This window comes from Dromaius novaehollandiae, chromosome 5 (genome assembly GCF_036370855.1).
Source record: "Dromaius novaehollandiae isolate bDroNov1 chromosome 5, bDroNov1.hap1, whole genome shotgun sequence".
Lineage (NCBI taxonomy): Eukaryota > Metazoa > Chordata > Aves > Casuariiformes > Dromaiidae > Dromaius > Dromaius novaehollandiae.
Genome location: NC_088102.1, coordinates 4,983,312 through 4,999,142, shown reverse-complemented (window position 1 = coordinate 4,999,142; position 15,831 = coordinate 4,983,312). Strand labels below are relative to the sequence as shown.

General features: G+C 42.0%; 1 protein-coding gene across 1 annotated transcript; it reads left to right on the top strand.

Moving 5' to 3' along the window:
• Window positions 1-1,263: 1,263 nt before the first annotated feature.
• Window positions 1,264-15,053, top strand: GMFB (glia maturation factor beta). Its single transcript, XM_064511849.1, has 7 exons — window positions 1,264-1,517; window positions 3,452-3,548; window positions 4,146-4,195; window positions 5,133-5,184; window positions 6,208-6,288; window positions 8,521-8,594; window positions 11,126-15,053. The coding sequence occupies exons 1-7, from the start codon at window positions 1,515-1,517 to the stop codon at window positions 11,195-11,197; spliced, it is 429 nt and encodes a 142-aa protein (XP_064367919.1). The 5' UTR covers window positions 1,264-1,514; the 3' UTR covers window positions 11,198-15,053.
• Window positions 15,054-15,831: the final 778 nt, after the last annotated feature.

The following is a 15,831-nucleotide window of genomic DNA, read 5'->3' as shown; positions in this document are numbered from 1 at the left end:
CTTTTGTAAGCAAGCAGTCCCTGACCACGACGTTCTCCTGTCTCATCCCTATGTACCACAACCAACGTTAGACTTGGGCTGTAATTTGGGGGGAAAAATTGGATGTCACCTTCTCAATGCAAAGTAGTCCCTGTGGCTCAGATAAACTACAGATTTTTCTTATTTAAATAAAACCAGCCAGGAATCAGGATGCGCTTTCAGGGTTTTGATGAGCGTTATTGAAATCAAAAAATAATTTGGGAAACAAAATCTCAGAAGAATGCAAGTAATTACTGTGTTTACAATTTTCTGTGCCTATCGTGAGGGGCGCATGGCACCTGATACAAGCATCATCGTAGGATTATTTTTAGTAATGAAGATTAATAGATACTGGCTATATTAAGGCTCCAGTCACGCAGTAGCTTCAAGCAGAATCCTGCACCATTTAAGGTAACGGGTTTCCACAGACGAAGCTCTCCAAAGATCGGGGTCTAAATACCCAACCCTGTTCACGTTTAAAGGGGCATCAACCCCTGAGCCACAAAATCGCCGTTCTGTTTCTGGTTTTGTGCGCGTCACCAGGAATGCCACCGCCAGGCATCACCACGGCGAGGTGCTGTGTGGAAAACCACCGTCGGCTTCTTCCACCACGAGTGCTGCACAGTGGTTTTCCGGTGTTAGATCCACGATTTGTGCAGGATTTGTACAGAGGAGCAGGAAAAATAACCTTTTTTTTTTTAATTACAAAAGTGGTTGTGAACCCCCGGCATTTGACAGGGGGCCACAGAGCAGCACTGCCGGGGCATGGGGATGCCTGGGGGGCACCGGGACGCCCGGGGGGCATGGCGGCCACGCGGCTGCTCTTGAAGGCCCACATGGCCATGTAGGCCGAGTGTGTGCACTGGAATGGCGTGCGTGTCACGACAGCACGTGTCACGGCAGTGTGCATCCTGGGACAGTGCGCATGCCTGGATGGCGTGTGCATCGTGACAGCATTCATGTCGTGATACTGTTTGTGTCATGATGGTGTGTGTAACAGGATGGTGTGCCTGTCAGGACAGTGTGTATGTCAGGACGGTGTGTGTGCTGTGACGGGGTGCCTGTCGCGACAGCGCGCGGCCCCCCGCGGCTGGCGCAGGCCCTGCCCCGGCCCGTTGCCATGGCGCCGGGGCACCGCCCGCCTCGTGCGCGGCACCCGGCCGGGGCGCGGCGGCGCGTCACGTGGCACGGCGGCACGCGCCGCGCGCCTGCGCCCCCGCTCGCTCGCCCGCCCTCCGTCGCGGCCCCGTGGCACGTGGGCCGCGCCCGGCAACGAGCCGCTTCCCGCGGCACTTGAACCTTCGCGCTACCCGTAGGCGGGTGACGCTCCTCGCCCCGCTGGGGCGGCCGTGCTGATTGGATGGGGGCGGGGGGAAGACAAGGGGTCTCCGCGGCGCAGGCGCAGTGGGGCGCGCAGCTCAGCGAGGCGGCGGCTGGCGGCTTCCGTTGTTGGCGCGCGGGCGGCGGGAGCCGGGCGGTTACGCGCTGCGCGCAAGATGGTGAGCGGAGCCCGCGCCGCGGAGACGCCGCCGAGGCGGGAGGGGCGCCGCTGGCCGCCCAGCAGCCGGTGCCCCCGCGGGGTCGGGCCTGGCGGGCGGGGGGAAAAGCCGTGGGGGGGGGGAGCAGGTGCCGTGAGGGGCGCGGGGCCGTTGGGGCCGGCCGTTGGGGCCGCGCTGCCCCGCGGGGGAGGCGGCCGCTTCGCTCCTTCCTTTCCTTATTCTTTATTCCCTGTTAAAGCCAGCCCTGATGAGCCAGCTCGGCCCCTGGCGGGTGATCGGGATCTGGTATCACTTGTATTTTGCGGGCAGAGCTTAAATTTCCTTCAGGGGTTGGTATTTGTGTGGCTGCGCAGGTATAACCGAGGCTGCCGCTTGTCCTGCGGTGCCTGTGGGAAGAGGGCAGGGAGCCGGTGTGCAGTGTTATCCCGAGTCTGCAGGACTGGTAGGAATGCCCCGGGGGTGGGGGCAGAGCATTTCATGTAGATCATCACTTCACCCTTGAAACACAGCCGCTGAACTCTTTGCAGTAGAGATCTCCTGAAATAACGAGAGTGGATATTAACGGCATTTGTTGGTGTCAGGGAGCCAAGAAAACTCTTTAAAATTTACAGAAAACAAGCAAGAAAGTGAAGGCTGCACACACAGTGCCTGACCTTAAAATAATAGTCCTGTCACAACAGAGCCTGATTGCTTCCTCAGCTGCTGTAAGGAAGCAGAGACAAGGCGTTCTGCCAGAAGCTGATGAAGGTGCAAGTTTGTTAGGAATAATAATGAACATGATAGGACATTTGCCAGGTGGTTTTGGAAGCGGGGGAAGCAGAGACACCTCTGTGCTTTTTGAGGAAACCTAGCAAACAAGCCAGTGCTCAGGTCAAGAAGGGTCTGATGACCAGCCAGAACTTGGAGTTTAAACAGTAACTTTCTGACATGTAACCTGTGATCTGTCTCAATGAAGCAGCTATTTAGTAGGTCTTGTGATTGTTTTGCAAGTATCTCTTTCATTTGAGCTATTCTTTTTAGTTTTAAAGATGTCTTGAAATGTAGCAACTTTGACAGGAAACTTTGATGCCTTAGGAGTGTACAAGTACAATGATATGAGTTAGCTGAAGGTGGTAAATCAACTTTTCTTCCTGAGGTTGGCTTGCAGCTCTATCCGTGCTGATAGAGGTTGGTAGTATGTATAAAATGTTGCTCCGGAAATGGCAGTGGTTGGTCTGGTACAGTTAAAAATTGCATATATAATGGAAGATAACCTGCAGGGTTGCTTGTGAAATAATCATTTCCTTCCCCATCTTCAGTATGATGAGTAATATGTTACTTGGATATTCTGAGAATTTGGAGTTAGTAACTTAAACACATGAGGAGAAAATATGCAAACTTTTTGATTAAAATGTTTAATTAAATGCTTCCTGCATGTGTGCAAATCTTAAAAGCTCCGTTAATACTTCTGTGGGTAAAAAGGTGCAGTGCCCCTTGATTAAGGCCTGTGTTCTTCTGAAATGCTAATAACAGCTCTTCTGACTCTAAATCTTTAAGTTATTTTAACCACTTTACTGCTATCTTAAGGGACTCTAATTTCAGGACTAGTCTTGACAAATGCCCTGTAAATTTGTTTATGTTTAAGAACCATGTTGCAGAAATAGGAATGCTTCATAAGATAAATATTTCAGAATAACCTGGCTTTAGGAATAGCTAATAAAACTACATGGCTTTGAGACAGGATAATAGAAGAGATGTGTTCTGTTCTTGTGTTCTTAAAACCTGCTTTCATCTGTTTTTCTGGATCATGTGTATTTCTGAAACTTTCAACCCGTTGCAAATAGTTCCACTTCAGTAGAGTTTGTCCTGTGCATGTATGCGTGACATCCTTTTTTCTATTTTACTCGAAAGATTTCCCTTATCTTTGCCTCCCTTCTGCTGTTTCCGTTTTGCAGAGTGAATCTCTGGTGGTTTGTGATGTTGCTGAAGACCTGGTGGAGAAACTGAGAAAATTCCGGTTTCGTAAAGAAACCAACAATGCCGCCATTATAAGTAAGTTAAAAACATTACTGGCAAAAGTTGCACGGTCTCGCAGAAAATCCTATCTCCTCTCTTCCTTCCCATGTAATTTTGTTCCTGCAACAGCTAAATGTGATCCAAGATGACTGCTGTTGCTGCAAGCTTCAGCCTCCCATCCCCTCTGTAATTTTAACAATAATGCAATGCTATTCTTGTGGTACAAGACTTCATTTGCTTGTAGCAGAGTATTGATACTTATATGTGGCTTAAGGTCCACCATTAGTTGTAAAATGATAGCACACAAAAAAAAAAGTCAAGCCATGCTCATCTCGAGTTTGCTAACTCTGTAGCCCTGAATTAAGAGACTGTGACCTTTCTGTCTAAAATTTGAGAAAAGAAACATTGCAATGAACAGCACTTAAATTGTACACTTCTCTCGACTGCAAAATTTTGTGAAGTCGTGGAATAGGGACTGAAGAGCGGAAGGGAAGCACAAGGACCGTCCTGCTGGGGGAATATAAAAAGCTTCATCTGTACATTGTATAAAGTGACAGCTGGACAATGGTTAAAATGTGGGTGGTTGTAAGCATCTTTATATAAGAAGTTGATCTATTTTATTTTGATTTACAGTGAAAATCGACAAGGATAAACAGCTGGTGGTACTGGATGAGGAGCATGAGGTTTGTTAAATGAATTGTAAATAAGAGTATCTTCAGCCTGCAATGTATTGTTGTCTCTAAGGTACTGCCTTAGTTTCGAATCGTTATCAAACTCTTAATCTAATTTGGGTCATGAGCTTATTTAAATGCATGGTCACTCTGCATGTAAAACACAGCACTATTAATAGTGGAACTTTGCAGAAGCAATTGAGTTGACTAATTAATTGCACAAGACTTAATTTAAAGCTGTTACAGCATAATATTGTATGTAGAGAGCATCTTTTGGCACCTGCTAGCTTTCTGAAGAGATTTCTGCTGCATTTCCATGTTGATCTGCATATTTGACTCTGAACTGATTTGCCATCAATTAGAAGCTAGCATTGCTAATCCCTTGCAGACTCTGAATATGATAGGTGGCATAATAGGGTCAGCCCAGTGTGTAGTGTTTCTTGATGGTACATAGGGCAAAATTAAATCCTTCGCAGGGATTTGGGTATTAAAGCTCTTATTCCCTAGAATGTAGGAGTTAATGTAACGTCTGAAGAGAATAGGAACCTTGCTTAAGAAGGAAGGACTGAATTTCCAAAAGCACATCTATGTAGTTGATTTTAATAGATACTCTTTTGGGTGTGCTTACTTCTGTTTAGTAGTAAAGTTAGAAAAGCAGGGTAGCTGCCAGCATATCCAACTAGAGCCAAAAATGTTTTCTAAACTCATTATGTCTAAAACAGGGATGATTATTCATGCTCACATTAATCCTATTTGATCGTAGGAATCTGTTAACAGACAAGTTTTCCTAAACTGCTCTAGTAATTTGTGCGAGAGATCATTATCAGTTAAATTGTAGATATGTATCTAACTTACAGCTGTTTCACCATTTCATTGTTCTGTTTCAGTCTTCGTAGTATGTAACTGCAAGTTAATTTGTTCAAATATTGCTTGTGTTTAATGTTACCAGGGTATTTCTCCTGATGAGCTAAAAGACGAGCTGCCTGAGAGACAACCTCGATATCCTTCTTACGTTACTGGCATTTGGTCTTGTTCATTCCTGGAAACTGTTCAAAGTGCTCCAATTCGAACTTCACTTTTTTATGCCAATACTTGCCCATAGTGCAACTCTACTATTGTTCTAGTTGTGAAATAACATAAGGATCAGTTTTCATGAGGCGCTGAACAATTGTGTCCCACTTTGTAAGACTTAGGCTCAAGTGTTATCAGTCATTGTTTAACTTTCCTGAGATTTGACTTCCCCCACATGTTACAGAATATAGTTTAAAAGGAAATAAACTGAAGCCACGCTACTGTTAATGTCAAGAAATGAGTAAAATATAACAATTTTGTATGTGGCTCCTTATAAATGTAGAAAACTGCCTGTGTAACTTAGGATATGTTTTGATAATTTCTCAGTAAGTGGCCCATGCTATTTTGCTGTTGTAGTCAATTTTGGTAGGAGTGTAGGTGTGTGATTTAGAGAAGAGTTCCTGTTTTCCTCAGAGGCTGGCTGGGTGGCATTATTCCAGGTGCCATTCTTAATTTTCCTTTTCATGAACATAGTGCAGTAGGAGGCTATAGAGGAAGAACCTTGCCTAAAATTTGAGTGCAAGTTCAGCAAAACACGTGAAACAAAGCAGTGCTTGATCTTCAAGGAAAGAATTTGGCTTTCAAGTCAAAGAACTTACTGGTGGGTGTGGGAAGTCTTTCTACAAAGCTAAGGGGAGAACTGTTTGCAATGAAAAGGGTGATTTTTTTAGCCCTGTGATGTGAAACAGCAATACAGAAACACCCCTTGTCCCCAGATGTGAGAGGGATTGGTGAAGAAAAGCGGGGTCAGTTTTGAAAGTCAAATGTGGATTTGAAATAGCAGATGAAAGTGAAGATAGGAGAACAGTGAGACTACTTACCAAAGTGAAAGCATCTTCTAGCGTGCAAGACTGAGGGAGAACTTTCTTGTACCTACATTAAGCTCTGATAACTGAGGGTTGTAGCCTAATAAAATCATTGATTTTTAGTTTCTTTAACCTCAGAAAAAACATTCATTGTGTATAGTTACAGGTATCAACATGATGATGGAAGAGTTTCTTATCCCTTGTGCTTTATCTTCTCCAGTCCAGTTGGTGAGTGAACATCGTGAATCATAGCTACTGTGTACTGTAAACATGGAACGTTCTTTGCTCTGGAAGATGAAACGAGTGCTTAACGCTCAAATAGTGATTCAGATGCTCGAGGATAAGTTTATTTATGCCAGTACTGGAATCAAGGCACTGTAAAGCTGCAGTGTTAGCTGGAGACCTGTGGTAAATAGGAATCTCTGGCATAATAGCTCCATCCTCACTGCAACTGCTTGTTGCAAGCGTCAGTACTTACATCTACCCAGAGCTCCTTAGTTGCTAGAGGTTTTCATTTGCGTTTGGGGCTCGCATCTAGAGCACTTCCTCCTGAGTAGAGTAGAAGAGATTTCCCCCCGCCCCATGCCTAATTTCTGAAGGTGGAACGGAAATGTTAGTTCCCTGTATAGCCTTCCAAAAGGTGAGCCCACCTTTTTAAGTGTGCCCACTATGTTCTTGGTGACATGCTCAGCAACATACAGAGTGCTCTAGGCTCCTTTCATTTACATCAGTATCAGTTCATGTAGATTTACCTTAACGTGTTTCTTGTCTACCTTTCCCCAAATCCTGGGGAATTCCTGAAATATGTTCTGAGCCTGGTCTGGTCAGGAGTGAGGAGAGGGCTGGGAATCACCACCTCTTTTGCTGAAGGTTCTTGGGTACCTCTGTCCTCTTGCTATTTTAATAGAGGTGATTGGGTGGGAAGAAATTCCTCTTGTTCTCAGTAGGGTGTGGGGGCACATGCTCCTGCAAGAGGGATTGGGATAAAGCAGGACTCAAAGGGTTTGGCATGGAGTTAGCAAGGGAGACTTTCCAGGGGGCCTGAGTGTGATGGGCAGCGAAAAAGGATGCCTTCAAACACTGCTGCGACATGCAGATGTAAAGGCCTGTCACAGCTTTGGGGGCAGAGGAGAATAGAGTGCTCTGTGACTGAGATCTGGGCAGGTGAGTGCAGTGGGGCGGGCAGGCCGTGCTCAGGGAGAAAAACTGGAACCTTAGATTGTCCCAAGTTTATTGACTGGTAGCTTCTTCTGCTTGCATTACAGCAGCCCTCAGTATAGATTAGACTGCCCTGGGAACTGTGTAATTTTAATAAAGTCAAAAACCCGTGACTTGATTTGGGCTTTACAGAGCTGAATTGCCCCTGTGGCTTCTATCTATGTGTTCTGAGTTGTAATAGGGTAGCTTTCTGGTATTACTGGATTATCCTTGTTATCCTCTAGAGGAAGATAAATTGATTGCATTATTTTATCCTTCTTAGAGCTAGAATAACCAGGCAGGTAAGAGTTTAGCAACTAGTGAGCATATTGGTCTGTAGTTACCAGAGCGTCTCTGTACAAATGTTACGGGTGTTATTTCTCTTCAGAAGGATATTCCAAGAGTTGGAACAGCAGTAAGGATCTTCCTGGAAGACCTTGAAATAGCTAAAGCAGGTGAACATAGAGTACTTCATAGGAACAGACAATTTAGATAATGTTCTTTATGGTCTGTAGGATTTAAAACTATACCCATACCTAGAAACTTCTAAATAAGAAGAATCCAAAGAAAAGGCAGCTATCTTTTTCTTCATCTTTCTGTTGTTTCAAAAAATATTCTGCACAGAAGTTAGTGGTCAGACTGATGCTGGAGTCATAAACAACAAACCATAGGTTGAAAGTCTAACCATCTACTTAATGTCAAGTGTGACTGGCATTGCTCTGATCTGCATTCAGCAAAAGGTCATTTTGAGCTACCAGTTCAGCTGGAGGGTTTGGGGGAGACTGGGAGAGAACAGTGGTTCAAACAGGCATGGTACATATTCAGTTTGATTCCGGTTCAGATGCATATTCTATTCAGAGCTGTATAAGTGTAACTAGCAATGACATGGAAATCTTATAGAAATAGCAGAAGGGTGAAGAATTTAATGCAATGTAATTGGCACACTAGTGTAGTGGCAGGAGGTAGTACTGTGTGGTACTTTCTTGGCTGTTTATCCTGAATTGCAATTAAAATTTGACTGCTGCAATGTTTGATGTCAGCTCTAAGCAGAAATACAGATGCAGGTTGAGACCAATTCAACCTACACAACTATAAGCAGCAAATGCTTTTCAAATATGAAAGTAAGAGCAAGGATGATACTGTATATAAAGAATTAGGTCACTCTTCTGCATGGAGACTCAGCTTTTGGGTTGGAATTAAAAATCTACTCTTTGAAGTATTGCAGTCAAAGTATCTAAACAGTCTTTTCTTTCACAATTGCAGGATGTAAGCCTGAACAGCAGATGATGTATGCTGGGAGCAAGAATAAGCTTGTACAGACAGCTGAACTCACTAAGGTATAAATGACTATTGGAAATAACTGTCTTCCCTTTAAATGCAGGTTTCGGAAGTTGTTTTTCTGTCTTACTTGAGCCTAACACAAGAAGGATATTTGAAGTAAGAGTGAACAGATTCTGTTTCAGGAAGACTGAAGAAAGGAGCATACATAGGAATTTTTGGAGTTTTAAGGGACAGGAAGAAAAATGTTCTCTAAGACCAAAATGCCTTTCATCGGGGTGGATGTTTTCAGTTTGGGGAATTAATTTATTGAGAAGAATAAACTGAAGCCCAGTGTGGTATGGACTTGTTCTGCTGCATGCTGCATGGAATATGGGATTGTAAACTTACAGAACATAGCCTTCAGAATTTAAGTCTAAAATGGAAGTAAGAGGGAAGGCAGTTGCAAAAAAACCTTATTGCTTTACTTTGTGTTAGCATATATGTGTGTTTGGTACCTATGTACCAAATCCATCAGTTTCATGAAAGAACCTTTTCCTGGTTGGTAAAAATCAAGTAGATGATAGAATGGAATTTAGACTGATCGAAGTATTTGTAAGTAATATGAGACAACTGCTGAACAACTCTAAACCTTCCTCTGTTTGCTTTCTCCACCCTGAGACCAGAAGAAATCACTGCATTCACTAGGCATAGGCCTATTAAAAGCGGAAAAAAAAAAAAAAAAGAAAAGAAAAAACCCACCTTGCCTAATTGTCATTTTTGAGGTCTCTGAAATTTCTGCTTAATTAGCACCTAAATTTCTCAAGGTTTTAGTTTCAACTCGTAAAGGTAAATAGATTCAATGGTCACTTCAGATTCTGCATGCAGTATAGAATGATTTCACTATTTCTTTTGTGTCTTCCTTATGCTGACTGAGTTCTTTAACGTCCTGGTAAACATGTATGTTGGGGCAAGGGGAATATTGTGAACTTCCACCTCTTCTAGAGACACTTTGTAAGAAAGGACCACTCAGTGAGAAGGAAGAAGGTGAAAAGAAGGTGAAAGCCTGGGGACCAGCTTTATTGTAGTTAGTATCACTTATCAAGTGGGAGGAATTCTGTCTGAAAGGCTTTTGAATGAAAGCCCAGATTAAAGGCACGTGATTATCTTCTTTCTGGAGCTGACCCTCCCCTGCATCCAGTTCAGGTTGTTTACTGGCTTTTCAAATGTGCTTTATGCTTGCCCCTCCCTGAGCTGTATTTCGTTCTAGCTCATGCTGTGACTTCCTCCTGGTGTGATTTCTGCAGTGATTCAGCCGAGTCCTCTTATTTTTCGATGGCTTGCATATTAGCTTGGCTTCTGTTAAGCTATAATACTTAATGCTATAATACTGAATTTGGGGGGTTTTATTCCATATTTTACTTAATCAGTATTTCAGTTGATGGTAGTGGATCACTGTCTGAATACAAGAATCAGTGTCCAGAGACTATTCCAGCAGGGATGGGAAATGAGAAAAGATACAAAATCTAAATTGTTTCCTAAAGAAGATTTAAAATGGTAAAATGGATAAGGACCAAACAGCAGGTTTGCTGAGGAGTTTTTGTGAGTCTTCTAAAACTGTGTTCTTTCTGCCAGCCTTAGCATGCTTTTTGCAGCTATGTACACTATATGCTTGAAAAGACAGATAACTGATTTAGTGCTGGAAATAGCTTTATTTTGAATATGGTCAGAATAGTAATAGCAGTCTCAAAATAACTTTCTTACTTTCATTGCCTAGCAAAACACTTTCCAAGGCCTGTGGATTTGCAAAATTTACTTACCTGCTTCTTCTGAAAAAGATGATCTGCTGGTTGTGCATCCCAAAGACTCCATTTAGTAATACAGAATTAATTTAAACTCTCTTGAAGGGTGTCAAAATAGCCACTTTCCCATACAGAATGGAAAGAGTATATTTGTGGCTTTGGTCTCATTTTCTGCTTCAAGACTATGTTAAAGCTTTTTTTTTTTTTTTGACTTACACTTTTTTTTGTGTCAGTCTTCTATTCTGAGGTATAACCCAGGTCTTTTTTTTTTTTTTTGGGAAAGCAAAATGTGCTACTGTGGTAGGGGTGTATGTGAGCTCAAAGGAGAATAACTGTGTCTTGAGCTGAGCACACTTCCTGATCTTTGGGGTTAAGTCAGGCCGGAAGTTGAATTCGCTTTTACTCTTCAAGAGGGTGATCCTCTTGCTCTCAGAGTTAGGAATTCCATATAAGAAATGGTGCCATTTCAAAGTAACTTAAACATGTAGTGCTTGTGCTGTTCTTGCAGATGTTCTTAAAGAACAAGAATGTAGCCTAGAAATAGGAATTATGGAGTTCCCACTTGTTCAAGTTAGTAATAATTCTTGCCACCCAAGGTCTTGTGTATTTTCCACCTGCTGTTACTCTAAAATATTAACGTATGTTTTCAAGAAAGCGGATGAAAACTCTAATTTGGTTACTGGCTTATTACAGCTGTTTTAAAATCCACAGATAACTGTCCACACTGTGGAAAGGCATTGGTTGCATTTTATGCTTATTCCTTTTGAGTACAAGCACCTCAGATATTTATACAATCCAATTTTGTTTAGGTATTTGAAATAAGAAATACAGAAGACCTAACTGAAGAATGGCTGCGTGAGAAACTGGGCTTCTTCCATTAAGAAAAACCTGTGTAATAAGTATTTATGTACCATCCTGATAATACTGGAACCAGACATGAATACTTACATCTAAAAATGCACTGTATTTACATCTGTCTCCTGCAGTACATCTCTTGTGCAGAGTTTGTGCAAAGAATAGCAGGTCTGTCTCCTTGAAGTAACAAATCTTTGCAGGTGTTTCCTTATTTGTACCTGTTAAAGGGAATACTCCTCTGCAGGGACTCCTTTTGCACTCTTGTGATTAATATTTCTATAATTAGAATAGTTCAGTTCTGAATTTATAACTATTTACAAACATAATTTGGAAGCTGATACTAACTTTTTCTGAGCTACAGATGCATCCTTATGACGTATGCTAGCCATTTATATGCAAAAATTGTGTAGTCACTTACTTGTCAGACTTTTTGACTTAATGTCTTCTGAATTTTGCAAACTAGTCCCTGGAAGTATTTAGTATTAAAAAGACAAAATCCTTGTACAACAAACCTATCCATCTGTCCTTCCATTGAGTCCCTATGAACTTTTCCAAATTCTTGGAACTAACATTGTCATTCCAGTGATTTCTCAGTCAACTGAGAAATCTCACTAAATTTCAGGGCAAAGCTTTGACTGTCCAGTTCTCATGCTAATATAGTCTTACAGGAACTAAATGATAACTAAGGGCTGAATTACAACTCTGGTTACTCTCACACCAGATGTCTTGCATATATAACTTACTACACTGTTAAGAAGTTTACCTCTTTGCTCATTTCCTGTATATGAACACCTGGTAATACTGTGTGCCTTTAATTTGTTAGCTTTAAAATGACTTAAGGATTTTACACTGCCACTTATTACAAATTTGGTAACAACTTTGTTAAAAAATCCGAGTAATACTTTTTTCTAGTGCCTAGTGCTGCAGTTGACATCTGTTAAAAGCTAACCTCATTTTCTTTGAAATTCCAGTCATCTACTCCATTTGTAGGAGTCCAGGAAGTTAAAGCTTTTCATGATATTGAATGATTTATATCTCTCTCTTTTTTTTTTTTTGCTATAAAAGTTGGCCACACATAGCTATGGAGTATTTTAATGATAGTCTTTTAACTTTCTTAACTGCTTGTTGGCCAAAATTACATTCCACTTTTGCATAAGTGATAATTTGATCTTGATTTATTTACGGTTCATCTCGTAGAAACAGCAAAGACTCTAATGTGAAAATAGTATTTAACTTTTATAAATGACCAGTCTTTTTACAGGTCTGTTTTATATCGAGTAGAATAGTTGTCTGATATGTGACATCATGTTCAGTGCATGCAGTGGCAAAAGGAGTACTCATGTGACGGTATCTCGCTATCTAGCTCATGAGTGTTTGTCATGCTACTGAATTAAGTATCTGTGCAAGAGCAGCTTCCTGTTGATAACAACATACCTTAAAGTACAGCTGCCCTAACAGATCTGTTTGAGAAAAGAAAGCAGTGTTAAATTAAGAGGCCAGTATTTCATGCTGTGAAACCTGTGCTGAAGGAAGGTGTGTGAAAACATATGTTGTGTTAGTGTCAAGACATTCATTCACCTAAGATCACATGGAATTCACATGCAGAGGTCCTCAGTGTTGGTAAATCTCTTCTTAGTTTGATGTTACTACTCAGTCATTTGTATACAAATCTGACTTGGGAGGAGCTCTTCAAAATGAGGATGTTAAGATCTGACTAAACTGATCGTTCAGTGCAGGAAACAAATGCTTGTAATTAAAGGAAATAAAATTTCTGTGTTAACATATTGAACTGGAACAACACTGATTTCCCTGGACAGAAAATATTGATGATGAAACTGTTACTTGATCATTCTGTACTACAGATCAATAAAAGCAATGCCTTCTTTTGTGACAAACTTGTATAAATAAGACTTTGGTTTAAGGAATGGTGTCACTCTAAGCATCAGTCTTAGAACAGCAAGTGTCTTGTTTTGCTGGTATTGTGCTAAAGGTAAGACATGTCAAAGTACAGTGTGTGGGGGAGGCTGCCACTTGTAATGCTCAGCTTGATTTGCAGTGGGGAAAACTGGATTAATCATCTTTGTCATTGTACTTTGTACACTGGTGGGCTGCCAGCATCCAGCTGCTGCTTGCACAGGGCTTGGCAAAAGCACTTGTCGAAGGGGCCTCCCTTTGGGGGAGAGGGCAGGAGCTGCCACAGTCAGGTTGGACTTAATTCTGCATCCCTGGATCGCTGCGCCTTCTGCCAAGCAAATACTGCTGCTTAGGGCTGTATCAGTGTACTGGAAGTCGTCATGCCGAGTACTGCTTTTCTCTTCCCTTCGATGTCCTTGTTTCCTCCACCTAAGGACTTTCTGCCTTAGGTGCTGCCCCTCAAGTCTTCTGGAAAGCAAACAAATCCTGTTGAGAGCTTTCAAGCCCATGGTCTTGTGAAAGGTAGCGTCGATGCTGCTCAGCCCACCAGTACTGTTGTTCAAGCTGTGTTACTTGGTCGCTGTACCTCCTCTCCCCTCTCCTCTTAGCTGTGGAAGTGAGGAAGCAGCTGCAGGTAGTTGGAGGATGACTCTGCAGAGGATGTTTGCTGTTCTGGGCTCGTTTGTGGTTTCCGTGTTTTCAATGCAGTGTTTTGACACAACTGTCTGCTGCTGCTTACTGTCCTAGGCTGTTGAGATTTAGGTAGTAGTGTTAAATTAGGAGGCCAGTAATGCTGAATTCATTAAACTAAGGCATTAATTATATCCAAATCTGTCCTGCACAAATAATCATGTTTTCATAACACACTTCTCCCTTATCCTTAGAACTGCACTTTCCTTGCTGCTGCTCCCTTAAGGTGAGTGGGAAGCAGATGTGTCCATGTTCAGAAGGCCAATATGTTCTGACTGCGCTTTACTATTGAGTTGCCTGTCTGTAATCATGTATTTGTCTGAATTTTTAGATCTCTAAAGAGTGCTCAAACTGAAGGACAACATAAATTACCTAATGCCACTTATGGGAGCCTTTGTAGCTAAAGGTCTGAGAGTCAGTATTTTCCATTGTGAGCTCCTATTTTTCAGGAGTTTAAGTGGGCCATAAAATTCCTGGCCTAAGTTAAGCCTGAAGGCCTTTCGTAAAGAGAGACTTCTGCCACAATTAGTCTGGTTTGCTTTTAAATATTGAATAGGTGGCTGGGATACAGCTCTTATAATCCTATTAATTGATGGTAAGGTGAATTAAAGCATGAGTTTGCATGTTAGGCCATAAAAATGGACTTATAAGGTTTGGATATTTTTCACAAAAAATGTTTAAATGCTGATATTTGGTTTAAAAGTGTTTCTAGTATCATGAATGCTGTTTTGATCTATAAAAGGAGGCAATAATGCAGGTGTTGACAGCTTTCCACTTCTCCAAAGGAGCATCTTATGCATTTGTACTAGGATTTCATTTTTGTATCTTAAACAAAAAACAGTCCAGAAACAATATTAAACTGCTATCAAGGGTCTGAGTCAAAAATGTAAAAGCAAGGGAATTGATTCAATTCCTCACTTTAGCGTACTCAGAAAAGAAGTTTTGAGCAGGATTTTTTGATACATACTTCTAGTAACTGCGAAATGGAGGACACGAGAAGGAATGCAGTGAAACTCTTGCTTACGTGAGTTGGACTCGCTGCAGCTTGTTGTGTGCTGTGACATGTCAGGGCTGGCACCAGCGCTGCAGATCGCAATAGGTGCGAGAGGTTCGTGGCCAGTCTCGATAACTTGGCAATTCCATGAAATTATCAGTAACCAGTACAACTTCCATATGCTGTTTAGTCTCTGCTAGTTCATGTTGCATGTTTACTTTAAACCAAATCTTTTTTGCTAAGCATGGTGCTTGTATTGGTTTAAATAAAATGTTTAATTAAAAGGCTCTGTTTCCTGTGTTAATTGCAAAGTCGCCCATCTAGAATGAGGGTGCACGAGGGGGGAGGGCCATTAATATCAGGCACGACTTCCTTTTCTTAGCTTCCCAGGGTTTGCTTTGAGCTTGCGTGGGATTCAGTCTTGAAGATGCTTCCTCAGTTGCTCTTCTACATGTAAAAATTTCTCTTTACATCTTTTGTGAGCGGTGGCAGTAAGGGAGAGGAGAAGACAACTGCTGGAGCACCATGGGATAACTGCTGTCCTTGTCCGCTGCTTTGCACCTTTGTCTCAAAATTGAGAACTGTGTATTACCTGGGCCACACGACAGCAAGGGGCTCTGGTGGGATCCTGAAATGCCGCTTAGATGTTCATGTTGCACCACTTCTCATAGTTGTTGGCTCATGTGTTCCCTTCTTTTGCCCAAGAACACTAGATCCATTTCATTGAAGCACTCTACCGTTTCTTCATTCCTGTTGACTGTTTATCGTTTTCCTTGTCTTTGGAGATTTTTTTTCCTTACCTTGTCGAAAAAGCTCTCAAAGATAACCCAAGGAATTCTGCTTCAGCAGCTGACAGCTTTTCTGTTTCTGCCAATCCTGAAGAATAACATTAATGGACCACAGATCAAACATGATAGAAGTTAAACCTTTTTTTTTTTTCCAGGTGAGAGTAACTTTGCAAGTCTAACAGCTCTTTGGTGGACTTGATGTACAGCTTGTTCAGCACATCTGGCTAATGAATGACTTCTTGGTCACCTAAGTATGTTACAACTCTTGCCAAAA